The sequence below is a fragment of the Anser cygnoides genome, chromosome 10, assembly GCF_040182565.1.
Source record: "Anser cygnoides isolate HZ-2024a breed goose chromosome 10, Taihu_goose_T2T_genome, whole genome shotgun sequence".
Taxonomy (NCBI): domain Eukaryota; kingdom Metazoa; phylum Chordata; class Aves; order Anseriformes; family Anatidae; genus Anser; species Anser cygnoides.
Genome location: NC_089882.1, coordinates 9,542,157 through 9,569,346, shown reverse-complemented (window position 1 = coordinate 9,569,346; position 27,190 = coordinate 9,542,157). Strand labels below are relative to the sequence as shown.

The window sequence follows — 27,190 nt, the reverse complement described above, 5'->3', positions numbered from 1 at the left end:
CGCTCTGGCTGCCTGGGGCCGGATCCCCAAAAACCAGAGCAGCAGGGAGCAAGGCATGGGATGAGCCTGGGAATCGTGGCCGGAGCTCCCAACCTGCGGCTTTCCTCTGCGTTTGGGCTCTGCCCCCATGCCCCAGGGACATGGATCCAGGCGGCGTGGGCACGGCTCGCTTCTCCTGCCGAGCGGCGGTGTTTATGGCTGGCCGTGGTTTTGGCACACGGGGCTCGTCTTGGCTTCGCCCCAGACGTGAGGTTTGGGGATGACGATTCCCTGCAGCACGGGGCTTTGTCCGAAGGTCCGGGGGCTGAGAGGGCTTCGCCAGCAGCAGGCTGACCCCCAGGTGGTGTGGTCGAGGTGTGGCCGCTCTGCAGTCCCCTCCTGGCATCGCAAGGTGGCTGGCATTTTGCTCCAGGCTAGGCTAACGACGGGAATGTGCTGCAAAGAGATGTCTTGGGTACACAGAGCCGCTCACAAGCCTGAGAAGAGAAGAGGGAATTTTTCATTTGGCAGAGCGATAGGCATGGTGAGCGCTCTTGTTTTTAATAAGCTTACAAAGCTCTCTTTAAAGCCAGGGCTTTTTTTTTTTTTCCATCCTGAACACATGAGGTATTTTCATTTCATAATGAACGCGTGTTATGTCCAACTTCCAGAAAGCCTTTCACATAAAAAAAAATAGCAAAGGCTTTTTTAGATGCCGAAGTGAACGGGGTGGAAGTAATCATGAAACAAAATGCTGGAGTATTTGTTCTGCACTTGGAGATTGTGTGGCATCTTGCATTGTCTGAACCAGAGCACCGGGTAATAATCATACGAGCTCATCTCTCAGGCTGGGGCAACAGGGAGAGAAGCCAATCTCTGCGTCTCCACAGAGCTGGAAGAAATCTCAGATATTTCTGTTTGTCTGCAGAACAGCTGGGGACTTCTCAGACATGAATCTGATTAAGCATATTCCTCGCCACAAACACTTCAAGTCCTATTTCTGAGATCCGGGTGTCTGTCCAAAATGAATCCTTAGGAATATTGCTTTCATGCAGTGTGTGTTTGTTGTTTTGTTTTGTTTTTTTTTCCTTTGGTCTGGGCAAAATTAAATTATTTTTATAAGCTCGGCACAAAATTTACTGAAGTCAATAATATTGATTGATATCTGGCCATCAGCAGAACGCCCTGCATTAATAACAGCCGAGTTTAATGCAGAGGGCTGGGGAGGCTGCTCTCGGAGTGGTGGCAGTGATGAGAAGGCTGAAGCCAGGCAGGCGGGGATGACATATCCATGTACATACATTTTACACACCCAAAATGCTCAATCCTCTCCCCGCAGGCATGCCGACTGCCCCTGCTTGCAGGCAGTCAGGGGAGGACCAAACCAAAGGCATCATTTTCTCTGATCACCACAAAAAGATCTTTAAAATACGGCATTTACTTCCTGAGATGTGGGCACTGCCGGGGTCTCCCTTACATTTCTGCCTCCCTGGTCCCTCGCAGCTCTCCCATGAGCCGAAGAGGAGGCAATCAGTGTAATTAGGGCTCGTTCGAAGTTTCTCCTTGCCTGCATTTTGCTCGTGGCTCATTTTCTGGGGAAGTGTTTTGCAGCTGGAAAAAAAGAGACAGAGCCCTGCATGGGGTGAGGCTCTAAAATGGGGATCTCTCCCTTAATAATAATAATAATAATAAAAAACCCCACCCATTTTTAGAGATAATTAATTCCTTTTCCTCCTCCTCTTCCTTATTGCACCTCCGAACTGCCCGGGAGCAGCAGCAGCCAGGCCTGGGGTGGCCGCGGGCTGTGAAGCTGCTGCCTGGGTTTGCCCAAATCCTCCCTCAGAGGAGGTGAGGCTCGGGCAGGGCAGGGAGCCCAGGGCATCCTCCTCACCTGCGATTTCACCACTCTCACCCTCAGGTGGGTTTTCCAGGGCTGGTTCTTTCACAGGTCATTTCCCTCTGGGTTTTTGAGGATTTGGAGGACTCGTTTCCTCCTAATATTCCAGGGAATAAATTTGCCTGAGGAAAAATTCCGATATTGATTCATTGAGGTTTTTATCCGTCCTCCTATCTCCTGCTACCTCTAATTTCATTCTTAATCCATCCGTCACCAGGCACACGGCTTGCAGGAATCCAGCCCTGGGCTCCAGGTCCTGCTTCATGATGCAGCTGAACTGCAGCTGTGGCGAGGCTGGTTGGTACAGCCACGTATCCTAAGACCGTCAACGGGGAAAAAAAACAATAAGCTTCCATCTCATAAGCTCCTCCTTGGGTCTCTTACATCCGAAGTTATTTGTCTGTGCTCCTCAGTTTGGTTTATGTTCATTTGCATACACAATGTATAGCTGGAGACGGCGAATTCTCCTGGTACGCTTCCACTCTCGTAAGAAATGTGATGGGAAGCGGAAGATGTGATCATCTCTCTCCCTAGTGGCACCAGTAAATATCACACGTCTCAGATTAAACCCTTGACATTTTTCCAACAGTGTGAAATTTGCTTGAAGACGTTGGAAAATGAGTTATAGATGTGAAAGCAAGGCTCGGGATATGAATGCAAACACGTTAACCCCAAAACCGAGGTAAGTTGCTCTCCCCAGTGTCCCGGAGCACGGAGCTGGATGGGGAGAGCTCCCGAGACGGGGGCAGAAGCGGGGGGTGCGTGGGGTGAGCTGTGAGACAGAAATGCCCCCGGCTCTTGAGCAGCAGCGGGTGGTGAAGTCCTGCCCTGGGGTGCTCGGGGGCGGACGCCAGCAGCGGCAGGGCCGTTGCCCACCCCAGCATTCACTGAGCAGCGTTAGCAGAGCAAGACCCAAGCTAAAGGAGGAATACTGAGCATTTCAAGAGGCCGATCCTACTGCAGAGGAATCGTGGCAGCAATTACAGTACTCAAAGTAGCTTGATGCCTCTCATTAATTTCCTAAGCACTACCCTGTCGGCCCTTCGGAGACGACCGAGACAGGACCCGATCCCAACTGCTACTTGTGAGTGTGCTCATGAAAACTGCGGCTACTTGCAGCGCCTGTGAGCATCGCCGGAGTTTCCATGGCGATGCCCAGGCCGGCTGCAAGACGCCTTCCTTCACCAGCTCACCGCGTCCCTCCCCGGGGACACGGGCTGCGCAGCACCTCGCTGGGGCAGGAGGAGGCAGGGGGCTCGGGGGAGGCAGTGCTGCTGCTCGGGGGCTGACAGCGAAATCAGAGCGTGTACCGGGTGCCGGGTGGGTTGGGAGGGCGCCCGAGTGCTGGAGGGAGCTGAGCCCGGACCTACACCTGCGAATGGAGCTGGGGGAGGAATTTGCCGTGCCAAAATTCAGGCCCAAATACCCCTGCGGGATGCTCGCGTGTTGGCCTTGCTGACCTGGCCCGGAGCTGCTCACGGGTTTTTGTGTCCTCCTCAAAGAGGAGGTGGCTGCTTGGCAGGTGTGGAATTAACATAAATTGTCAGAGGGCACACTGATGGGTGGCACCGTAAAGGTCGCCGCGTGGCAGCAGGTGGCTGCCTTCCGCGCAGCAGATATTCCAGTTTTCTAAGCAAACATCCCCCAGACAAAAAGGTGAGGTGGTTACACACGGCTAAGCTACTCGCAGATCTGGCGTCTGGGGAAACGGGTCCGCTGCCGGTGTCTGACGGGAAGCGTGTGCCATCTCACGGGCGGGGAGGTTTCACTGGTAGTAAATCCTGCCCCTCACCTGAACGCAGGATGACTGCGTGTCCGCCTGCACGCCCGGCCCCTTCAGCTTCGTGTGCTCAGCCACTGCCTGCGTTTGGCATGTTTAGGTTTGCCGAAGAGATCCAACAAAGATAACACTTGTCTGGACGGGCTGAGGCACTGCACAACGTCGCTGCATCGCTTCTCCCACGGGGCATGTCTGCTCTGCCAGCTCCTGCTCCAAGACCGCGACCATCCATCCCCCTGACATACAAAGCTAGTGCCGTTCCTACCAATTCCAGTCCTCGGAGTGAAGGTCAAGAGTACCTTCTTTTTTTTCTTTTGAGAGCAGTAATGGAAAAAAAAATCTTACCAGATATGGAAACGGGGTCAGAAAGCCATGGATAAGTGGAGCAGAGCATCAAAAGAAATGACAGGAGACCTAATTACGGGATTGAAGGTATGGCATGAAGGAGGTAAAAATCTCACAGGAACTTGTGTCTCCTTGTATTTTTTCGAGAACATGAAAAGCTCTTCCCTCTTCTTGCCTCAGCCTTTGAGAAATCAGTACATTTTTAGCTGAAAGTTGAAGACGGGGACCAAATGGCCTTGGAATTAAACAGCAGATTTCAGTTGTCTAGGAACAGCTGGAGAAGTGTTAGCGTTTTCTTCTTCATACACAGGATGGGATGACTGACCTTGAAAATGTAGATTAAGTCAAGGGAAACAGTTGGGCTTTTTTTCCCACTTTTCCAAACTGGAGTTTGCAGGCACCACCACCACATGTCCAATAGTGCTTTCTACCAGCTACCCACTCCGTGTGCTTAATTTAGAAGGACAAAGTTATGTAGCACCGAGCTATTATATCTTTAACGCCTCAGTGAGTTCATCCTCGCTGCTTGCCCTGCTGGGCTGGCATGGGCCACGTTTGCAGAGTTGTATTTGCAGAATCACAAGCAGGCACTCACCTTCCTGCCTAAGAGCTTGCCCGTCCGTAGGTTCAAATTTGCTCGTGCAAATGGGGCAGCAGAGAGGAGGCAGCCAGCTGTAACGCACCCTGCCCAAAATTCAGCCTTCTGAAAGCCTCAAATCCAGGGACCCAACATCTGCGGGAGCGAATGAAGTGTGAGGTTGTGTTGAGAAAACGTCCTCCAGACCGGGCTCTGGGGGAAAGCATAAGGAGCGTGAGCAGCATGGGCGGTGCAGAAGGGTCCAGGCGCCTTTCCCTGACGCAGGGAATTTCAGTTGTGGATGCTCCGGTGCTTCCTTGAGCTGCATTTCTGGTGTGGCTGCGAGCTGGCATCAGGCCCTTGCAGAAGTAACCGTGGAGCACCAGCGAGAGGAAGGCGTTAGGCTGCGGTGTGCGGTCCGCTCCCACTGCTCGTGAGGCTCTTCCTTCCCCGAGGCGCCGTGAATAAGTAACGCGGGATGAAGACGAAGCCAAGGTGGTTATCGGGGCTATTAGATGAAAGCACGTCGGGAGCTGATGTGGCTTTAGATATCCCGGCTGCAGTTTGATGCAGCAGGTAATGGGGAAATCACGTCTCTGGAAGAGCACACGTGCCGGTGGGAAGAGGGTGCCCCGCCGTCCCCGGGCCTGCCTTATCTTCGGGAACGAGTGCTGTGGAATCTGGCTCCGTGTTGGTGAAACTTGATTACTGCCTTATCAGCCAGACCTCGAGGGATACAGGCGTGCTGTTATTAAAATACATTATTTCCTCACAGCTCCTCATGTAAATGATAGAGGCTGCGATGCAGAACCGCCTGTGTGTCTGAGAGCACATCGAGCTCACCTCTGTAAGTGAAAACCCGTCTGTTTCAGAGCCGGAGGTAGGTGCTCACTGCAGGGCACTGCCTGCTTTCTTTGTCTTTTGCAGCAAGCCATGGTCTGTGACGGGGTAAAAGCCTCATGCACTAGAAATAGGAAACTTGCAGTAACTCTCAGGTCAGGCAAGGAGCTCCTCTGGCACCAGGAGGTAACAAAAAGGCTTCCTGCTTTCTTCCAGCACCCTCCCTGGATCCCAAAAGCTGCCTGGTTTAAGCAGCTCAGGGTCCCCTGGAGATCTCCTATGTTCTGCAGCACGGCGCGTTGCTGCTTCTGTGCAGAGGGCGCTGGGCTGGGACCAAGCAGCCCGGTGCTGGGGTGCCCCCGCGCCCCGCCAGCCCCATCTCAGCAGCCTGTGAGCCTCAGGCAGGTCCCCGAAACCATCCTGCAAACCCCAGCTGGCCACCTCAGGCTGATCCCCGAAACGCCAGCACAACGCCAACAGCAGGAACCTGCTGGTGGTGCTGGGGAGGCCCCAGGCACTGCCTGAATATCCCCAGACAGTAATTTCCTCAAAGAGGAAAACGGTTTAAAACATTTTCATTTTGCTCGTCGTGTCTCTAAACTGCCTGCAGATTCCATCAAGGATTTGGGGTTGTTTTGACCTGGAAGAATCAAAGCATCTCCGTTCTGACAAGCTGGCGTGCTTTGACTGATGCCAGCTAAAATCAGCTCTTTCAGACTAAGACATTTTACAGCGTCATTTGCATACAAACGGGGATCCAGACAAGCACTTGAAAATTTCTTGCGCATCCTGGCGCTTGAGACGAATAAAAGGAATTTTACACCGAGAGCCCAGCGGATGCTCAGCAGCATCGACGTCCTCATCAACATCAGTTTGAAACTCCGGATTATGAAAGTGATACGGGGATAATTCCACCTTTCTTTCCTCCCCCCCAGCCAGGCTCTCCCGACACCGTGGCTGTTATCAAGCAAGCAGCATTAAAGCTGGAGGCCTCGGGGGCTGCCATAAAGCCTCCACGGGGAGCGGTGCTTGTTTGCTCCGGTTCTCCGCGCATCCCAAATCAACTTCCTCGCTTTGCATCTTTCACCGCGAGCGATCGCCTTCATCAATATGCAAAGAGCTGCTTCCTCCGAGCACGGCCCTCAGCCAGCACCACCGGGCCAGGTGGTGGAGGCAGGCGGGGAAGCCAGGCGTGCTCACCCCCACCGTTACAGAATCTGAAGCAAACTGTTGGAAACGTCCCTTCCCTTCCCTTCCCTTCATTTGGCCCCCCAAAATGGCAATTTTACACCAGCACTCACTTGGCTCCCATGTCCTGCCCCTGTGGCCACGCAGCTGGTGCGAAACGCGACGTGCAAATATTTCGCTCGACATTTTTAAACCATTTTTACAAGGTTCTATGAATTTAGCAAAACTCCTTAAATATTCATAAACCACTCACCAGCCACACCATCTGATGAAGGATGGAGCAGGCTCAAGGGGCGGGGGGGAGGATTTACTATTTTGAAGAGTCATCCCATAAATTATTCAAGAGCTCTAATGTGACCAGCTGTATTTACTATCAGGGGCCAAGAGCTCCCAAGGCTGCTGCCTCCCCGCTCTGACCAGAAACCTCCCTGCTTCGCCTCTTGGCTCGGCGTCAAGGGGCGATCGAACCCATCCGGCCGGGGCAGGAGGATGCTGGGGGCGTCTTCGAGTCCTCCCAGCCCGGTGGCGAAGCCTTTCGCTCAGCATCTCCCCCCACGTGCCCTTCAGATGCCAAACACAAATATACAAGAAAGAAAGAAAAAATAAATAAAATCACTTTTCCATTAGAAATGATGTCATTATATTTAATTATTTTTTTTTTTTACAAATGATGAGGATCGTGAATGAGCAAGAGAGGGGCACTTCCAGCCCCATGGGGTACCGTGGATGGGGTCCTCCCGCAGCCCCCACCCCAGCAGACCCCCTCCATTTGGCTCAGCAGCCACACGGACCCTGTCCATCGCCGTGCCCCGTGGAGCCCCTGTGCCTTGCGAGCGATCAGTAACAACTGCAGCACCTCCAGATGTTTTGTGTATGCTTCGGCTTTCATTTATTTGTTTTCTGGGCCGAGTTACTTGGGATACTGGAAATGTAAATAATGAATATGTGATGAGCAGCAAGACTGGATGTTGCCCCTGCCTCGCTGTTCCAAAAATCCTAATTAAACCAAGTACCAAAATAAAAGCTGCTTCAGCCTGCTCCGACATCAGCCATAAGAGTACTCGTGAGCAAATAACTGACAATTAGAGACCAACTCACAGAAAAGAATCGAGGATTTAAATAACCTAGGATTTTTAAGCTCCTTGTGGGTAAAGACATAATTGTGCTGAAGCTTTGGAGTTGGGGAAACTGAGGCACCGAGCCCTGGCAGAGCCAGCAACTGGGCAGGGGTGGCCAGGGCCGGCTGGCTGCAGGGCTGGAGCTGTTATCAGTCCCTGCACGTGCTAATATATATATATATATAAATATATTTATACGTAGCCTAATGTACACACAGCCCGGCCGAGGGCCAGCGTTCCCATGGGGGTGAAGCTGACGTGGGATCGTGTCCCCGGGGACGGCGCGCTGGGCTGCATGAGTGATGTGTGTGTATATCTGGGTGCGTATAGGCACGTACGTGTGTGTATATGCTGCGACGTGATGGGCGCTCTTCAGAGCTTAATGCTTTATTTAGGCTGAATTAGCTCGCTTCACGGGGCTTTGTTTATCCATTTTAATAAATCAGTTCTTTCAGCTAAATCTCACTTTAAGAACTGATCGTATCCAGAGCCTCCAAGAGCGCAGCAGATATAAATATTTGCTTTTACAACGGGAAAACTCTCCTGAGAGTGCTTTAGCAAACGACTGCGGTTTTTGCCTAAAACAGGGATGTCGGTAATTCGCTGTGTTATTAATAAGGAGGGGAGCGGCAGCAGGGTGGAGCAGCAGGCAGGAGCTCTCGGGTCACCGCTCCCCCCAGGTGGAGCAGCAAGGGGGGGATGCGCCCAGCCCAGCAGGTCCATGCCGAGGAGCAGAGACCTGAATGATTGAAACTTCCTCCTTTCTTTCTTTCTTTTTTTTTTTTTTTTTTCCCTGCTTGGAGATGCAGAAGGACATTCTTGGCACCAGCTGTGGCTCCAACAGTGTCTCGATGATTAGCAAGTGAGTGTCAGCATCCAGCAGTACCTGACTGGGAATAAAAGGCGCTTTTTTTAATGTTAATTTTTTATTTTTAGTATTGTAGAATAGAAATACCTGTGGAAAATAGCTGGTATTCCAGCATGGTTGCTCGCAGATGCTTTTGGAAACAGGTGCCAGCTCTCTCGTGGCTTGTTCATGGCCCTCAGCATCCCTGGCCACCAATTCCCCTTTTCCCCTTGTACTCAAACAGGACCTGAATTCCTAAATAGATTTAAGGACCTAGGTTGAAAGTAGGTTGCATAAAGTCTCCTCTTTCTCATCATGTCAGGTGGTGTGAGCAAATGGGATCCCCCACCCCCTACAAAAAAAAGAAAAAGGGCATTTAGTCTTTAAAATAGCGCCCTGGAATTGCTCTTAGCTAATGAGCTTCCCCTGGCCGCGGAGGGTGGTAACCAAATAGGTGACAGCAACCTGCAGGAGAATGAGGGCAGCCCAGATTCAGCAGCAGCACGCAGCTCCCCAGGCTTCCCATCCCGAAGCCAGCCCACCCGGGGGGTTAGCCCCAAGGCAGGGCAGCGGCTGGCACAAAGGCCTGGGTAGAAAGGGGAAATGGGGAAGGAAACTGCTGGCTTCAAGCGGCTGCTTCCGAAAGTCGAGAATATTAAAAATAAATAAATAAGAGAAGCCATTAAAATTAAAGTTGAGTGCTCCTTTGGATACTGTGTCTATATGGGGGGGGGGGGGAAGATCTTTTATGGAAGAGAACTGTGGCAGCAATAGGCCTAAACAGATTTTTTATTTATTATTTTCTTGTAGCAGGGTTGACGCTGTGCCAGCCCGACTCTGGTACCACAGCTGGCAAGGGCTCCCTTGGCAAAACCCCTACATCAGCAGCACCCCCGGCTCCCCCACCGCCTGGTGCTCATCTGCATCAGCTGGGGCCACGTTAACCAAATTTTGGGAGATGGGGAAGACAGAAATGACTGTGAAGGTGCCCCAAGGTGCCCCCTGCTCCCCAGGCCGCTGGCGACCCGCAGCCAGTGGGTGCACGAGGGTAACCCAGCGGGGCCAGATGGCGAGGGAGCGGAATTTCACGGGCTTGTAGCTCCAGCCCTCAGGCTCAGTGGGTTTGTCAGAAATGGTTAATCATACCCTGAACAAGGGGAAAAAAAAAAAAGAAAAAGAAAGGAAGAAAGAAATTTTCTTTTTCCCTATGTGCACAATTGTATGGGACTTCTGGAGCCCATATGAAGAGTAAAAATGATTTCGAAGTTGGGTTTAGCTGGTTTACACTTTTATTGCCGAAATTCAAACCGACTTGGGGCTTTCTTCCTTCCAAAATGCGGTGTGAGATCTTTATGTTGGGCTGGCAGAGGGGAGCATCGCGGGAGCTGCGCTTATAGCAATAGCACGGGAAAAGGTGCAGCCCTGCTGACCGTCAGTAACGCTTTAACCCTGGTTGGGCACCAGGCAGAAGCACTGCTCGAGTTGGATTTTTGGAGAGGCAACAAGCGGTTAAACAAGCAAGCGAGGGATTAGTTCTCTGTCATTTGCCGAGCAATTCAGGGTTTGCTGTACAAACAGTCGTTAGTCCTCAGGCAGCTCAGCTGCACGAGGTACTTAGGGCTGATAGACAACATTCATTGTGCTTTTAATCAGTGACAAAGAATTAAATTGTACATATTAAAAGCCAATTATATAATAACCTGTAGTTAGTGTCATACTTGTCACTGAAAGCTATACCCCTACCCTCCTTACCAGGCCTGTTTGGGAAAACATGCAAAGATCTGTGATCTTTCTGAGGAGAAGGCTGTTATTTATAAATTACAGGTTGAAGTCTCGCTCGGCACAAACCAGAGCTGTGCTGGGGATTTCAGCTGAGCTGCGCTGACTTGCCCCAGGTGAAGATCCGGGATTCTTAAACACCAAGCCAGCAGTGGGGGCAGCAGCCCTGGGGGGCACGAGCCTCCTGCCTTGGGTTTCCCTGCCCACCAGAGGAGTCAGGGATGGGATGGAGTTGATCCTCATGCTTTAATTGTAGCACTGGCCTGGTGGAAATACAGTCTCGTACTCCCCAATTAACCATCACACCTTCAGAGTAAAATCATACACGTGAGACTCTTCCCTTTGGATGAATACTTCCATTTATTCCAACTGGAAAAAAAAAAAACAATATTTTTTTTTAAATATACTTAAGTGTCATTTCTTTTTTTTGTTTTCTTTTTAAAGGAATAATAATTATCACATTGTCCTTTACAAACGACAAAAAAGTTCCTAGCAATAGTTTGTGGTGTGGAGACATCCATCTTCATGATTTTCCTGCAGCTGCTGCTGTGGGCAGGCAACGCCGGGTCCCCGCGCTCTGCAGGGATGCTCCTGCAGTGGGGAGGAGACGGGGCCCCTCCGTCCTCCTGAATTTCCACTGGGAGGTGGTGAGGATGCCGGGGACCGCTGCCACAAGCAGCATCGCCTGCGACCCTGCTGCTACCCCAATGGTTGAAAGCACGCAGAGAAAAACTCGTGTCCACCAGAACCCAGCTGAGCCCCACCGACGTGACTCTCAACCAGGGCGATGCTGTCGGTGGTCGGCCAGGGCAGGAGCAGTTTGCAGTCGGTCTCTGAAGTGTTAGGCAGTAGGCAATACTGAGACTTCCACTTAGTAATGAACAGCAGTTAACATAACCCGGAAAACTAGAGCACCATAAGACAAGTCTATATTCAAAACAACGTCATGCTGACATCACACAATTGCACCATTTACACTTTTATTTACTCCAAATAATAGTTCAACGTTTAGTAACTTCAGCATTCTCTACGGAGATGTAAAATTCCTTCTCCAGCTTTGGTCATTTACAACTTTGCAGACATTTGGTAGTTCTGTTCTTTCCTATTCAACAAAAAAGTCACTTTTGCAGCTGTCAGGACTCCTGTATTTGACTGAGAGTGTACCTAAAAACCACAGGTGTGAGCAGACTTCAAAGTGCCACCTAGGCCTCTTCAAGATTTAATGAATCAGCGAATGTTCTCTTTATTTACCAGGAACAAAACAAACAGAGAGAGAAAAAAAAGGAGTTTAAAAAATAAAACAACTACTCAAACTCTCACTGATATGCTTAAGAGATTTGATGATGAAATGAAAAGTTGAGGGGGGCTAAAGTACTGTTTGTTCAGCTCTGGCGGGATACAGCTATGGATGTGCATGCATTTTCCCAGTGACTCCTAAGATATAGAAATTCCTCTGATATTACAAAATACAAAAATATTTTCTCCAAACTCTCATTTACATTGCATTTACAACAATCATGGAAATAACTTAGGCTCCCACACTGTTTGAGAGAGACAAAGACATAACAAATTGGGTAATGGGAAATGATGGCATGGTGGAAAGCAAGAGCTACCAGCAAGCGGATGGTGATAGCCAACAGTGGTAACAAAAATGTACGGGCAAAGAGAACTCAACGGGTGGCAGTACTCGGGAGAGAGAAGAGAAACTACTAGGTAAATATTACAGGCTAAAGTGAACTTTTTTTTTGTTTTCAAAGTAAGATGTGCAAAATATATTCACTGTGCCCACGATTATGACTATTTATAGAAGCCAGTCTACAACCTTCTTACAAATCCCTACTCCTCAGGCCTTTTCGTTACAATAAAAGCGCTTACATGGTCTAGAACAGTGCAAGTTTGTGAGTTAATCTACATTCTCCGAAGGTGCCCGGCAAGGATGCCATTAGGATATGATACAGTTTTTGCTCTTCTGTCTTTTCCGGCTGTGCAACTGTCCTCTGCCACCCAAGGTGGAAGACTTGGGCATGCTGTAGGAGCCGTACTTGTGCAGGAGCTCCTCGCTGGTCACGTACCGGAGGCGGGCGGGCTGGGGAATCGGCTCCCCGAGGAAATAGCCCTCGTTGTCGGACTCCGAAGAGGAGGAGCACGTCGAGCACCAGTCGTACTCGGCGAAGTAGGGCCCCCAGCGCTCGCCCAAGTGGTTCTGCAGGGCGAGGTCCGACACCGTCCTGGGACAGTGGCCGTAGGCGTCCCTGCGGGGACCCTGCTCCAGGCTCTCTCTGCAGCTCCGCTGTTGCACGAACTGGTCGTAGTCATCCCTGGCTCGCAGCGAGGGCCTCTCCTTCAGCCGGCAGCACTGCTCGCTGGCCAGGTGCAGGGCGTTATCCGAGCGGGAGCGCCGGGAGCGTCGCGAGCGGTGCGGGCGGTAGTGCCGGTCATCGTCCCGCAGGGTAGTTCGCCGGCGCGTGCGCTCGCTCATGGGGGCATGCCTCGCGCCGTCCTGCGCCCCCAGCTTGCCCCCGGGCACCCCACTGCCATAGTCGAAGCTCTGGTGCAGGCGGCCGTGCGCCGGCCGCTCGCGGTAGCCGATGGGGCTGGCCAGGCCGTGCAGGTTGGGCTCCAGGTCTTGGTACTGCTGCACGGAGAGCAGGCTGCGGACGGATTCGGCGCTGCGGAACTGCACGGAGGAGTTGAGGGTGCCCATGTTGCTCAGCTTCTCCGAGACGTTCATGCCCGAGTCTTTGCTCAGGTCGGGCATGGAGAACCTGGAGAGATGCTCCTGGCGCTTGGCTCCGCCGTCTGCTGAGAGGCCTTGGTGGGGAAGGGGAAAGGGAGGGAAAAAGAGAGATCAGCAGGAGAATTTCCTGTCATCGGAGATGCAGGGAGAAGGCTGGTTTTGGCCTGAACCTGTGGGTTTTTGCTTTAAAATAAGCTCTGTTCTACATGGTGTCCTGAAGAGCCCTTCAGGAGGATGCTTTCTGTTTTATTTTATTTTTTAAGAGGAGACAGATCCTCCTTTGGGGAAATCACGCCAATTTAAGGTGTTTTGAGTAGGACTCCAAGGACTGTTAGATGCTTTTCGCGACTCCCTTCCCCATATGTCTACACTGTCTGCGACTTGATAGGAATAACCAGTGATGCCAGAAACGAATTCATGCGTCAGAGGTAACCCGAGGCCCCCGGCACGCTGAGATAACTAGGGTGCCATGATCCGGCACCCACCCCTTGCTCAACGGTGACATGTTTTGAAGGACTGGGCAATGTCAGGAGCAGCCAGAAACGGGGCCGCCGACCAATTCAGGCTTGTCACCGAGCTGTGCTGCGATGTCCCCAGGCGGGGTGGGAGGCGCAGCCTTGGCCATGCTCAAGGTGCTTCCCTCCAGCCCCGAAGGCTGCCGCAGAGAAGCGGGCCGTCTGCTCTGTACCATCTCATGGACAAGAAACCCGGCGTGCTCCCTGGTTCCCTAGGCCCTGGCCTGTTTTCTGGGTGTTTTCTGACTATTTTCTGACTGCCTCCACGTTGGCTTGACAACTGGCAGCAGTAAGCTCTTGCATTACAAGCTAAGGACAACATATTTCGCAAGCTGTTTCAAAGGAAATACATTTCATCCCAAATCAAATGCAGAGTGTTTGCTTTGGCACTTTTCTCCCTGTCACTCTCCGGCAATCTCCCCGTGCAGACCGAACTGGGAGCGCTGTGCACCATCAGCAGGATTTTCAACATGACGCACGCCCCTTATGCAATCGCCAAGAATTTACGACTTGGTAAATTAATTAAAAAAAACAACAACCCAGCCCACAATTCAAGAGTAAATTCTTTCTCCCTTCACAAAAGCTGCTTGCATTTCGTCAAGAGCTCGGCTCCTTCGGCACTACCCGCTGCCTGCCAAAAACGAGCAAGAAGAAGGACTGCTGCCACTAACCCCGCTCACAATCCGCTTCGGCTTCTTTGGGACTTGGCCTTAAGAAGACCTACAGATCCTGCAAAGTTGGGCAAGGCTTTCCTGAAGTGCCCAGCCCAGCTGAATCCTATCCTTGGGGGCACTGGCAAGAGCTTCAGCACTCGAGCACAACCGGCTGCCAGTGTTTCAGCCCGGGTCTGGCACTGCCTGGCTTTGCTCCCCGAGTCCCAGCCGCCGGCACCATTTACGAAGCGAGACTCTCTGCTTGTTTGCTTTCCTGCTTTTAATTGGGAAGCTTCCAGTTTTTATCCCAGCAGAGCAGAGCTAAGCAAAGGCAATGCATGAACGCCACGGGAAAAGGAAGAGGCTGGGCTAAGAAAAGCAAAGCTGCATTTATTTTTGAGGACGCACTTTGCACACCAGCTTCGTGCCTTTATTTTTTGCTGATCTCAGGTGAGTTAAACCAACCCCGCCGGCTCCTGCAGCTGCCCCCCGCCTCCTCTGTTTGGAAGCAGCCCTGCACGAGGCTTCCCAGCCCTGCTGCTGCCTTTGCAGCACCGTCTGTCTCGTGCCACCGGAGCAGCTGCCTTCTGCGCTCTGCTCCTGGTTATGCCGTTTGTCGCATTATTCGCTTCGCCCCGGTCCCCTCTGTGCCACCGCAGAGGAGCCGGCAAGCCCCCCATGAGGGATAAGCACCCTCACAGCGTGAGCAAAAGCCTCTCGAAAGGCTGGAGGAGCAGCGGGGTGGCCGGCTGAGCCGACCCAAGCGTGAATCACAGCTGCCGACAGCCGAGTTTGGCCTTAATCAGCTGTGTCAGACAATAGCTGATGTCAAAGAAAACGAGCCCTCGGTGACATTCATGCAGCCCTTCGTTAAGAGAAGCAGCGCAGCCCCGTAATGAGGAAGAACGACACGGGTGCTTTGCAGAAATACAGCTCTGAGCACCGCAGGATGCTCCGCCAGCGGCAGCAGATCCGTTTTGGCAGCACCATTCGCAAGGGGCCGGTCTCACCCTGCTCTGCTGGGACAGAGATTTGTCCCGGTGCACAGCCAGCCCCTGCCACAGCACCTGCACTCTCGGCTCCTCCGGGTCTGCATCCAGCGAGAATAACCTGAGCGTGCAGGGAGAGGCTCCCGAGGCATGAGAGAGCTGAGCAGGATTTCCAAACTAAGCACCACGGCACCGGCAGGAGCCCTGCACGCAGGAAAAACAACCAGCAGTGCTCAGGTTGAGTTTTTGGAGGACCCCAGCCCCTTTTTGGAGGTCTCCAGCCCCTTGCAGGCACCTCAGTGGGAACAGAGCCCCTTCCTTCCCCTCTTCGAAGCGCTGGTCAGCACCCAGGGAAAATTTTGGACAAGGGGCTTGCGCTACGTGCACAGCTGAAGCTCCCAGCATAAGGTTCAATCAGCAATTATTAGGCCCAAGGGATGGTTTTGGCTGTTCATCCGGATGGCCTGAATATAATTAAGCGCACACATTATGAGGTCTTTAATCACTGGGAAAACATTGATTGTACCAAGGCTGAACGCCGAGCCGGCTCTGGGAGGGAGCGTGGCCCTGCCATGCAGACAGGGGAAACACCCGAGAGTTTCCATTTTGAGATTACCAAGCCTAAACTAAATTTGCTTAAAAAGCACCATAAATATGTTATATTTCCCCACTCAGCTGGAGGCAAAGCACAACGGGTGCCTGCCCGTGGTCTGTCCACGCTCTGAAACAATCCTGCCCTCCTCCAGGGAGCCGCGAAGCCTCAGCGAGCCGGGAGCGCTCCAGCCTGACTGCAGGGAGTCCAGGGGACAGCAATAACAAACGGTCTAAAATGTTTGATCTGGAAAACGTGACCTAGGAATAAAGTTTGAAAGACCAGGGGTTGTTTAGTCTAGAGAAGAGGAGGCTGAAGGGGAATATAATAACAGCCTCCAAGAGCTGACAAAATGCTTGCGAAGAGGAGGGGAACGTGTTGTTCTCCAGGTCGGCCGAACTCCTGCAAGGAAAATTTCGGCAGTAAAAGTGGCCAGAAACCTGCAAAATGGGATGCTGGAGGGCTGCTGGGCACAGGCAGCCGCTGCTGGTCCTCGCGCCCCATGCTGACGGCTGCGGGTCCCTGGGGATGCTGCTGTGGTCCTGCGCTGCCCCTCCCTTCCCCTCCTGCGGCTGTTTAGCTGCAGTACTGCAGCGAGGCCCGAGCTTCTTGAGTTACCAGCACTTATTTACAGCCACTGCAGCTCCCCCTTAATGAAGTGTTTCATCTGGGAACACAGCTAATAATCCGATCGAGCCCTAACCTGGAAAAAAAGGGAATGTGAGAGGGGGACCCTGCCACGCAGCGGGTATTTTTCCAATAAGGAAACCCGAGAATCTGTTTCACGGGGCTGCGCGGGAGCCTCGCTCTAGCCCGCGGTGTGAGCCGGCTGCTTCTGTGCAAACCTCTGGCCCCTTTCCACGGGTGCAAGCCCGGGGGTGACCCAGTAACCCAGAGACGGCTCCCGCGAGGCCTTCTGCGAAGGCACGAATCCCCAGCGGTACGTGCAGCAAACGCACAACGCGGGGCTGGGGGCGATGCAGAAGTCCCAAATGTCATCAGGGGCTTCTCCCCACTATCCATCGCACCCTGAGGCTGCTGCTCCTGCTTTGCTGATGCCGACCAGGCATCATTAAGGCTTTTGACACCGTTCCCCACAACATTCTCCTCAAGAAACTGGCTGCTCGTGGCTTGGACTGGCGTACGCTTCGCTGGGTTAGAAACTGGCTGGATGGCCGGGCCCAGAGAGTTGTGGTGAATGGAGTCAAATCTGGTTGGAGGCCGGTCACTAGTGGAGTCCCCCAGGGCTCGGTACTGGGGCCGGTCCTCTTTAATATCTTTATCGATGATCTGGATGAGGGCGTCCAGTGCACCCTCAGTAAGTTTGCAGATGACACCAAGCTAAGTGCGTGTGTCGATCTGCTCGAGGGCAGGAAGGCTCTGCAGGAGGATCTGGATAGGCTGGAGCGATGGGCTGAGGTCAACTGCATGAAGTTCAACAAGGCCAAGTGCCGGGTCCTGCACCTGGGCTGCAACAACCCCAAGCAGAGCTACAGGCTGGGAGATGAGTGGCTGGAAAGCTGCCTGGCCGAGAAGGACCTGGGAGTATTGGTGGATAGTCGGCTGAATATGAGCCAGCAGTGTGCTCAGGTGGCCAAGAAGGCCAACGGCATCCTGGCCTGTATAAGAAGCAGTGTGGCCAGCAGGTCGAGGGAAGTGATTGTGCCCCTGTACTCGGCTCTGGTGAGGCCGCACCTCGAGTACTGTGTTCAGTTTTGGGCCCCTCGCTACAGAAAGGACATGGACGTGCTCGAGCGAGTCCAGAGAAGGGCGACCAAGCTGGTGAGGGGTCTGGAGAACAAGTCTTACGAGGAGCGGCTGAGGGAGCTGGGCTTGTTCAGCCTGGAGAAGAGGAGGCTCAGGGGCGACCTCATCGCTCTCTACAGTTACCTGAAAGGAGGCTGTAGAGAGGTGGGGGTTGGTCTATTCTCCCACGTGCCTAGTGACAGGACGAGGGGGAATGGGCTAAAGTTGCGACAGGGGAGTTTTAGGTTGGATGTTAGGAAGTACTTCTTTACCGAAAGGGTTATTAAGCATTGGAACGGGCTGCCCAGGGAGGTGGTGGAGTCACCATCCCTGGAGGTCTTTAAAAGACGTTTAGATGTAGAGCTTAGGGATATGGTTTAGTGGAGTACTTAGTGTTAGGTCGGAGGTTGGACTCGATGATCTTGAGGTCTCTTCCAACCTAGAGAAATCTGTGAATCTGTGAATCTGTGACCATGGCCAGCCCGAGGGCTCTGGCTCAGGCAGGAGGCGATGTGCCCGGCTGTGAGCGCGGTGCCGCTGGCGTGCCCGTCCCTGCAGCCCGTGCCCGTGGGCACAGCAAGCTGTCCTGCTGCTGCCTGCCGCTGCGTGGGGCTGCCAGGCTCAATATTTCACGCCGAAGCCATGGAAACGCACGCGTTTGGGATGAACACAAGCGAAAGCTGTAGCTCGTCTGCGGGCACGCGATTTAAAGCTCGGGCTGGCTACAGCTCTGGGAACACAGAGCGGGTTTCTGTTTAACATTAGGGTTTGCTAGGAACACGCTGTACGATCCCCACCCCGACTGCAAAGGCTGCGTCTATCCTATCGGATGCTTCCAAGGAAAATATAACAATGGGAGAAGCAAACCAACGGCACGAAGTCCAAAGAGCTGATGTTCCTTGTACGCATCACCTCTAAAGCCTCGCCACAACAAAGCTCCGCAACGCGCTCACGTCTCCCCAGCTGCGCTACGTGCTCTGCTAAACCAGGGCTGCATTAATTATGGATTATTAAAACACCGAGCAAATGACAGCGGAGGGGCTACGGCGAGCACGTACGCTTGGTGTGAGGCTGGAAACGAGGCACCCACGAGGGGAGGCAGCTCCCGGCCCCCATTACGCCGAGCTCCCCGCGAAGCTTGGCTCACGCAGGGCGGCACGGCCGCAGCCAGCAGCAGCCCGTGCAGAGATCGCATCGTCTGTCTCTACATGGGGAGAATGCAAAATTTGTGATACTGCGAACAAACAGGGCTCTCCTTGCCTTTGCATTTACCAGGGTGCAGGCATTTATCCGCACATCGCAGTCCTCAGCACCCCAGCCTCATAGAGGTGCCTGCACCCGGACAGGAGAGCTGCTGTGCGACAGGGACACAGCCACGCAGGAGGGGACGGCGTGGCATCCCTCGTTCCCCCCCGTCACAGCCTTGCCTCTCCCCTAGCACCAGGCAGGCACGTCCTCCCTGCCCCTGAAACAGGATTTATTTTAAGTTCAACCCCCAGAACTAAAAAGGGACTTAAGGAGAAACAGCCTTCCCGGGGATTTGTTTATAACTCAGCCTCGCTCCGCTTCTGACCGGCCTTGGGGTGGTGCAGAAATAAAGCAGAGCCCTTGTGTAACTGGAAGTCACAGAACGTAAACAGGGCTGCGAGGGAAAGGCCAGGAGCCCTGCAATTCGGGGGGAGCCACAGCGCTTGCCAAGCACATCATGGACCCGATGAAATCTTCCCATGTTGGGCACATCCCTCCCCAGCTGAGCGGGGGGAGAAGCACCCAAGGGATGCAGCAGGGGGGTCTGACATCCCCCTGGCACTGGGGGCACAGGGATGGGGGCCAGCCCCCAGCCCCTGCTCGCCACAAGCACCATGCCCACCATCCCCAACAGTGCGGGGGACGAGGTATTTGGCGCCAGGAGCAGCATGGTCAGGAGCTGCTCCCAACCTCTCAGTGCAGGAGACGCCGAGCCACTGAACTTTTTTTTGGGAAAACATCCCCCAGCCCTGGGAAACAGCTTTTTCTTTTCCCCATTTCCCCCTGCTTTCAGCCTGTCTGCACTGGGGTTGGACACAGGCTGTGCCAGCAGCGCAGCCCTGCAGGGACCAGGGCTGGCGCACACGCATGCAGGCATTTTCTCTCCCCACTTTCTGGCTATATCACAGTTGTTTAGTCCTGGGGAAAAAAAAAAACAAAAACAAAAACAAGCTGTTTGGGGCCTTGGAGCATCTCGTAACAGAGGAGGTAACAGAAACGTGTGCCATCCACGTGCAGTCACACTGCACCCTGTAACGGCACCAGTTTTTTCTTTTTTTCCTGGATTTATGCCTGTGACAGATGAGGGGAGGAAATGAAGCTCGGCTGTTACCCTCACCCAAACATGTTTTCCCAAGAAATACTTCAAATCCCTTTCTCCTTTTGCATGGAGCAGTGTCACCGTTCAGCGCAGCTCCCCTCTGCAGCACTCGTGCTCTCTGCACGCGGCTCGGCCGTCAGCGCGGAGAAACATTCAGCCCGCGGGTACCTGCTGAAGTGGGCTATTCGACCAGCTGGCATTGCGTGGAAACGACTGCTGGGGATCAGCAGAGATCAGCTCCTGATTTCTGATTCAGCTGCTAGGCACACACAGCACTTGCAAAACCTTTTCAGAGGGCGATGCAAGCACCCCTCGACTAGCAGCACGCTGGGCACAACATGAACACCGGGGTTGGGGCTGTAGTGGACCGAGCGCCTTTTGGGAAGGGACAAACCTCTGGTGGGACCAGATTCCTCCTCACAAGAACAGCTTCCTGACCAGCTACATCTTCGCATAGCCCTGGTTGCTTATGAAAGGAGCTATGGGGTAATCACTGCCACAGCAGCCACTGGTTTGTACTGTTGCTAATGACATTAATAAAAAATAAAAAAATAAAGCAACCAAAGGAAAACAGATATAAAGGGTAATATAAAATACAGCAAAAATCAACTTGGAGAATATGCTTTCAGATCTCAGCTGAACATCCAGGAGCAGGCGCTGGCCCCAAATCTCACTGGAAAACCCCCGTGACCCTCGCTGCTTCTCCCCACCGCTGCCTCTGCTGGCACCTGGGCCGGGGCAGGAGCCGGCCACCCAGAAGGGGCCGTTCAGTTCAGGTCTGTCGCAGCCTTCGGCTGAGAGCAGAGAGGGATTTCCAAACTGCAACGTGGGAGGAAGGACGAGATGAGCCCCAGCAGCAGGAAACTCTTCCCTTTGCCAGTGCTCAAATCCCGTCAGCGTTCACGGGGATTACACAAGCACAAGCAGAGGCCAGCAGAGAGGCTGCCATCTAATTCCAACCCAGAAACGAAGCCCAGGGAAGGCTGTGCTACCTCCGACACTCGGGCACCTAACGGAGCCTGCTGAGGCACCACAGCGTGGCCGCAGAGCACAACGGAGCCATTTAAGGGTGAGTGCTCGGGAGCACGGGATGACCGTGGTGCCGCACACCCCAGCTAAGCCATTCGGGATCTGCTTTAGGGTGACTAAGCAGTGTCTGGTTCGTAAGAGGCTCCCCAGGACTTCAGTTCGCTTCTGTCCAGAGGACAGGAACCACCATCAGACACCAGGTTTGTTACCCACCCCTACTGACATCTCCGGCTAATTACTAGTTAAGTCATAATAGAAACATCACAGCGAGAGCTGCTGCCAGGGAGGAACCAGTCAGCTTTTAATACGCACTCTGCAGGTCAGGGACTGTTTGCCCTTCAGCTCCCCATAAAAAAAAGAACGTTTCCAACCATGCCATAAAATATTAGATGGATTCAGTGCTAATTATTTCATTTTACAAGGTGGAGCAACGTTCAGAGTTAGTAACTCAAAGGGAGCTCGCAGCTGGGCAGGAGAGAAGCTGCCCGCAGAGGCTGGGGCGTGCTTCACAAGGGTCTGCAAACCCGAGGAGTTACCGGTGGCCCCTGCCTGACTTCCAAACATAATTTACAAGATGTGCATAGGGAAAAGCATACTCTGGCACAAGCGGCACCGCAGCCCGGTTTGCATTAGTATGGTGTTTGCCATGGAGCTCGCTTTGAGGGGCCCAAGGAAAGGCAGTGGCTGTGCCCTGCTGCAGAATTTAGGCTTTGCACCTGCCTTCAAAATCCCACCCTCCCACAGACCTTGGCCAGGTCACCAAGGCTGTCCTCAAAACACTGCCGACGAAGTGGGATAATTCTGTCTCTGTCCCCGATGCTCCCCGCCAGCGAGCGCAGCCCTGGAGAGCTGCGGTTATTAGCACAGTGCCCCTGAGCCCGAGCTGAGCCAGGTCCCAGAGCAATGAAAATTACTAGATCTTACACATTAATAAAAACGTTATCACCTCCCTCTTCAGAGGTATCGCTCACATTCGTTACAAGCCTCATCATGCTGAGCAACTTCTCAGAAAAGCAGGAAAGAAGAGAGCTGCTTGCACTGCCTGCAAAGAAACACACTACAACCACACGACGAGGATGCCTCTGGAAGATCTCTCTCCCAGGATTCCCGAACGAAATACAGAACGAGTTTTCACTTTAACATGAAAGATTTTCTACGTTTCTCACCTCTTGACTTGTATCTCAGAAAATTTGTTACACTTCAGCTCCAAAGCAGGAAGCAGCCGCTTCAGTATTCAGATATTGCTCACTGGAACTCAGTGTTGCTCAAGACTGTTTCTACTGGCAGGGTTTACACAATATGGGTTTTCAGGAACAGGAGCAACTTTTGAAATACGGGGCTTTGTTTTGGAGGGCAATTCCCAGCTGCCTCTCCATTTCACATCTTATTTTCCTTTTTTTCTGAGGCTGTTTGAGCCCTCTCCAGCTCATCAGCCTCTCCTCTCCCCCCATGCTCTTAACGTTTGCTGTTTAGAGGGATCCTGGCTCATTTCATATCTTGCCACGGGGCTGGCAACTTCCCTAAACAAACACACCAAAACCCATGAATAGGGCAAGGGTGTACCAAAGCAAACCTGCCCGTCTGGGCTGGGTGAGCACAGACCCCAGGTTCACCAGCACGGGCTCCCCAAGGCCAGCGATGCTCCCTGGGGGGAACCCCTCAGGACCAGGCTCCTCCGGGCTGCTCATGGATGGGGGACAGTGAGGGAAGGACTCGATTTTGCAAGGGCAGGAGCAGGATGAGCCTGGCTCCAAACAATGCTTGGCTGGAACGGAAACATGCCGGGGGAGTGGTGAAGAAGGAGCAAGCCAGCATCTCTGGCAAGCAAACCAGGCTTGGTATTTTCTTTTCTGAGAAGATTGCTGCTCAGGGAGTCCGAAGCAAACGCCAGCCGTGTCTGGTTTGGGATTGGGATGTACTGGGGAGAAAAGGGCTCGACACTCATGCAAGATGGGAAAAGCATCTTGCCTGGCTTTTTCCTGCAGTCGCAACAGTATTGGAAGAGGAGAAAGAGAGCTCCATAGAAATGAGAAGGAATTCGTCTTAACTAGCCGCGAGCTTGATGGCTGCCTAACAAGCAAAAGGGGTTGCAAAACTGGGCCTGTTTCAAAGCATTTAAAAATATTTTTAGCCCACAACGGCAGCTGACAGCAGTCCTCAAAGTGCTGAATGCTAGGATCTGTCTCTTCTTTAGCAGTTGGCCTTGATTTTTCCTCCCTCTGCACAAAAGGGAGGATTAAAGAGCTTGAAAACATTTGTTTTGAGCTATGCAGAAAAGCCAACCAGCTCTAAAGAGCTGCATTTGCTAAACAAGCAGACCAAGTGAGACGGGGCTGCCAGGCACACCGGGGGCCGGGCAGGCGGCCGGTGGCCCCCCGTGATGCCCCCAGGCTGCCACCCACACCAGTGCCAGCACGTCTGGTGGCTGAGAGCAATGGGAGAGGGACGGGAACACTTGCACCCCACATTAATTACAGTAACAGGCTATAACGAGCCCAGCTGCTGGGCTGTGCCCACCCCCATGTGTCTCAGCCCAGGGTGACCAAGCACTTTGCGGGTCCCCGGGTCTGCTTCAGGGGGAGGAGATATGGAGGACACCCGCCGTGGTGACCCAGCACACGGGTCCCATCACACGGAGGGGGACAGGAGCCCGGGGTGACGTACCTGTGGCATTTGAAAGCGCCAAGGACTCCATGGAGCCGCGGGGGGTCTGCTCGGTGGGCGTCAGGTCCTCCGTGAACTTCAGGGCGTTGATGGGATGCCGGGTGCGGCACTGCGGCGTCGGCATCCCACCTTCCTCCTCCTCTTCGTACTTGGGGACTTTGAGGCTTCCTCTGGTCTCGGGGAAGCTCTGGTTGGACATGTCGCTGTAGCTCTCCTGCGAGCGAAGCCGCCCCGAATAGTAGTCCTCTCTGCAGTCCTGGATGAAGCTGCCGCCGTGCCCCTTCATCGCCAGCGAGGAGCTCCTCTTCGGGTTGCTGAAGTGCTTCGCCCATAGATCTGGCTGAGAGCCTGGGACCTGGCCGGGGTTGTAGGAAGTCCTGATATTGCATTGGCTGAGAAGCTGCAGAGGGCTTTGGGACTGCCCCTGCTCCATTTTACTCCCGTAGTGGTAGAGCTCGTCCCTGCTCCGCCACACGTGCTCCCTGTTGAGGCTCGGCGTCTGGCTGGCCAGGCTCAGCAAGTCCATCTGCAGCGAGAGCGGGTCCACGTCGGCGGAGAGGCGGCTGGAGGTGACCTGCAGCTGGCCCAGCGCGCCCTCCTCCGCCTTCCCCTTGTTCTTGCCGATCTTGGCGCTGCGGCGGGACTCCTTGGCCCGGGCGCTCTGGAAGGCCGAGTCGGAGGAGTCGGAGCCGTTGGGGTCGTCGCCGACGCTGCAGGCCCTGGAGCAGAAGATCTGCCCCTGCTTCGGCAGGAAGGGCCGGCCCAGGAGGGACTTCTTGCACTGCGCGCAGCAGAAGCAGGTCTCGGTGGCGTGCCAGTGCTGGCCGTCGTACGTCATCTGGCCCTGGTCGATACCTTGGGGGGAACCACACAAAAAGTCAGCCCTGAGCCCTTCCCAAGGCCTGGTGTGCTCACCGCGGAGCGTGGCGCTCAGGCAGGCCGAGCGGCCCTCCCGCGCCAGCAGCACCTACACCCGCGCTCGCTCTCACAAACCCTTCGGAGGGGTTTCTCCAGCGTGCGAAGTTACACCCGTTCCTAATTCTTTGCAGGTTGCAGGCCTCTGCTAGGGAGTTACTCAGTGCTGGGAAAGGCAGCGGAGTCGAGCCTCAAGCTATTTCACATTAAACGGGGATATTTCCGATCATAAAGCATAGGAATGCGAGTTCTCCATAAAGGCCTCGAAGCCAAAGCAATAAGACGCTGCCTATTTAAAAAAACAAAAAGCCTCCAACCGAACCATAAAGAGGGATCTGTGCTGCCTCGGTAAGTACGTAACAGAACAGATCACATCCCTGCCCCTCGCTGCTCTGCTCCCGACCGCCTTCCCAGCCTGACTTTATTCTGGCTGCTGGGGCCCCTTCCCCAGATCGGAAAGGAAAGAGCCTGCCCAGGGGGTCTGAGCGCGTCCCCTTGCCTTTTGCCCCAGCCAAATTTCCTGGCTTGCCCCTGCCAAGCCCCTTGGGATAAGGAATGAATGCACTGGGGGCTGACAGAGAGCCTGTCCCCAGCCAGCGACACCCCGGGGCTGGCTGCAGGCACCGGCCAGAGCCGCTGCGGCACGTTTACTGGTATAGATGCAGCGCTCAGTCAAAGCCATGAACAGAGCTCCCGAGGCTTCAATTATAGCATTTACTCGCCTGTTTAAGCTGCCGTTCTGCGTAAAAGCCCCCGTTACCTGAGAAACTGCTGCACAGGGCGCAGGCTGGCCAGGGCAGCAGTGAGCCACGCTGCACGTGTGCACAGCTCGTGTTTGCATGCACGTTGCAGCCCCTGCTTGCACACACCGCACAGCTCGTGCCTGCACACATGCTGCAGCCCCTGCTTGCACACACGCTGCAGCCTTGCTGTTGGAAGGGCTCAGTGCCCTCAGAAGATTTCCAAATTAACAGCGTGTTCACAGTCCATTTTACTCCAAGCTAAATTTGCTTTAGCCTAGCTGTTTTTTTTCCCCTCCCCTTATAATGAGCAAAATGCCTTTACAGAAAGCGCCCTTGTAGACAGAAGAGAGAAAAGACAGCGGGTGGGATTTTATCAGCTCCTTTCTCAATGATCCAAAGCCACCTCTCAGAGACAGGGGCACAGCTTCCTTGCTCAGTAGCTCTACCAAAAATCCCAGTCCTTCCAAGCACATGCCTAACTCTAATATATGTGGCTGCTAAGCCCAACAGCTAGCAACTACTCAGAGCGAGTCGCAGCAAAATGGCTGCAGTCCCTCGTTGCTAGAAACGTGCAGATATGCTGCAAAATGGGAACCGGAGGGTAAACCTGGCAGCGAGCGGGCTCAGCGCCGATCCACCGCGCCAGCCCTAACGAAGGTGAGCCCTCAGCCCATGCCAGGTAATCAGCTGTCACATTTACCTGTTACAGGCACTTTTCTTCTATCAAGGCCTGGCAGAATGAAAGCACGTCTGCCACAGGGAAGGGGATGTGAATGGCCAGCTAGCCGGGGTCGGTCCATGCAGGGCACTGCGGTAGAGCCAGCGAAGGGGATGGAAGGGAAAACAGGCAGCAGATGGGGGAAGCACGAGGGAAGGGAGCGTGAGAGGCGTAACAGCTGCTTCTTCACTGCTCCGCAGCTGAGCTTTCGGGAAGGATGTGCTATAGGTCGCAGCAAACACGTCCTCCAAGTGTTTTGTTGAAGCCCCGTGTCTTCCCCCGTGCCATCTGGCCACCGCACAAGAGCAAAATGTTTTTTTCTCTCCCTGCAGCCCGTGAATGATTCGAGCGCTGCACAGACACGTGAGCTCACCTCCACGGACAGATAAAGGGCCACCCCGTGCCGTGCTTCCAACTGCAAGCAAATGCTCAGCCAAGTGGCAAAGTGAGCACGGAGAGCAAGGCTGTGACAGCCCGGCTTGCTGCCCTGCGGCCATGTACCGGGGTGACAGCTAGCCCCAGCGTAAAACGCACCCTAAATCACCCCGTCTCCCTGTGCTAGGAAGGCAGGTCAGCTCTGATCCATCACTTCTTTCCGTCTGAGAACATTTATCTGTGGGTTAATTAAAAACGGCAAACACAAACAATAATGACGCCTAATGAGCAACCATCTTTCCCATCAGTAGCTCATTAACTCGTGCGAGCCTTCAGCAAGCTCGGCTGGGCAGAAGCTGCAGTTCAAAGAGCCAGGCTGCTGACAGGAAAATGAGTTTTAGAAGAAAAATGCACACGTTAAATTCGGCCAGAGGAAGCTCTCACTCGTTCCAACAGCTCCTGGGGCTGCTCTCCAACAGCCCTCCTGCCACGAAGAGGGATGCAAACCCGTCTCGGGGAGGAGCACGTACCGATGTGCTGGGCGCAGGTGTCGCAGTACTCGGCGTAGAGGGACTCGAAGCAGCTGCAGCAATAGGGCCGGCCGTCCTTCATGATGTACCTCTGCCCCCCCAGCACAGTCTCGCACTCGAAGCAGCAGAAGTGCTTCATGTGCCAGTGCCGCCCTTCGGCCTCGGTGCACTCGTCGGCAAAAATGATCTGGGAAAAAAAGGTGGAGAAGAGTTAAGTCAGAGAAGGGATCTGGGATGTGGGCCCCAGTCTTTGCGCCTCCTGCCTGTGTGATTTGGCTGTGCCCCTT

The 27,190-nt window shown here is 53.7% G+C and overlaps 1 protein-coding gene across 5 annotated transcripts in view; it reads right to left on the bottom strand.

Moving 5' to 3' along the window:
- Window positions 1-10,686: 10,686 nt before the first annotated feature.
- The window catches only part of PRICKLE2 (prickle planar cell polarity protein 2), a 100,297-nt gene continuing 83,793 nt past the window's right edge, over window positions 10,687-27,190 (bottom strand). For all 5 annotated transcript variants that reach the window (XM_067002949.1, XM_067002950.1, XM_067002954.1 and 2 more), the window contains 3 exons: window positions 26,904-27,090; window positions 23,623-24,477; window positions 10,687-13,161 (listed from right to left, as the gene is read on the bottom strand). In XM_067002949.1, the coding sequence (XP_066859050.1) occupies window positions 12,293-13,161; window positions 23,623-24,477; window positions 26,904-27,090 (1,911 nt within the window). In that variant the 3' untranslated portion in view covers window positions 10,687-12,292. The remainder of the gene's footprint in view (window positions 13,162-23,622; window positions 24,478-26,903; window positions 27,091-27,190) is intronic.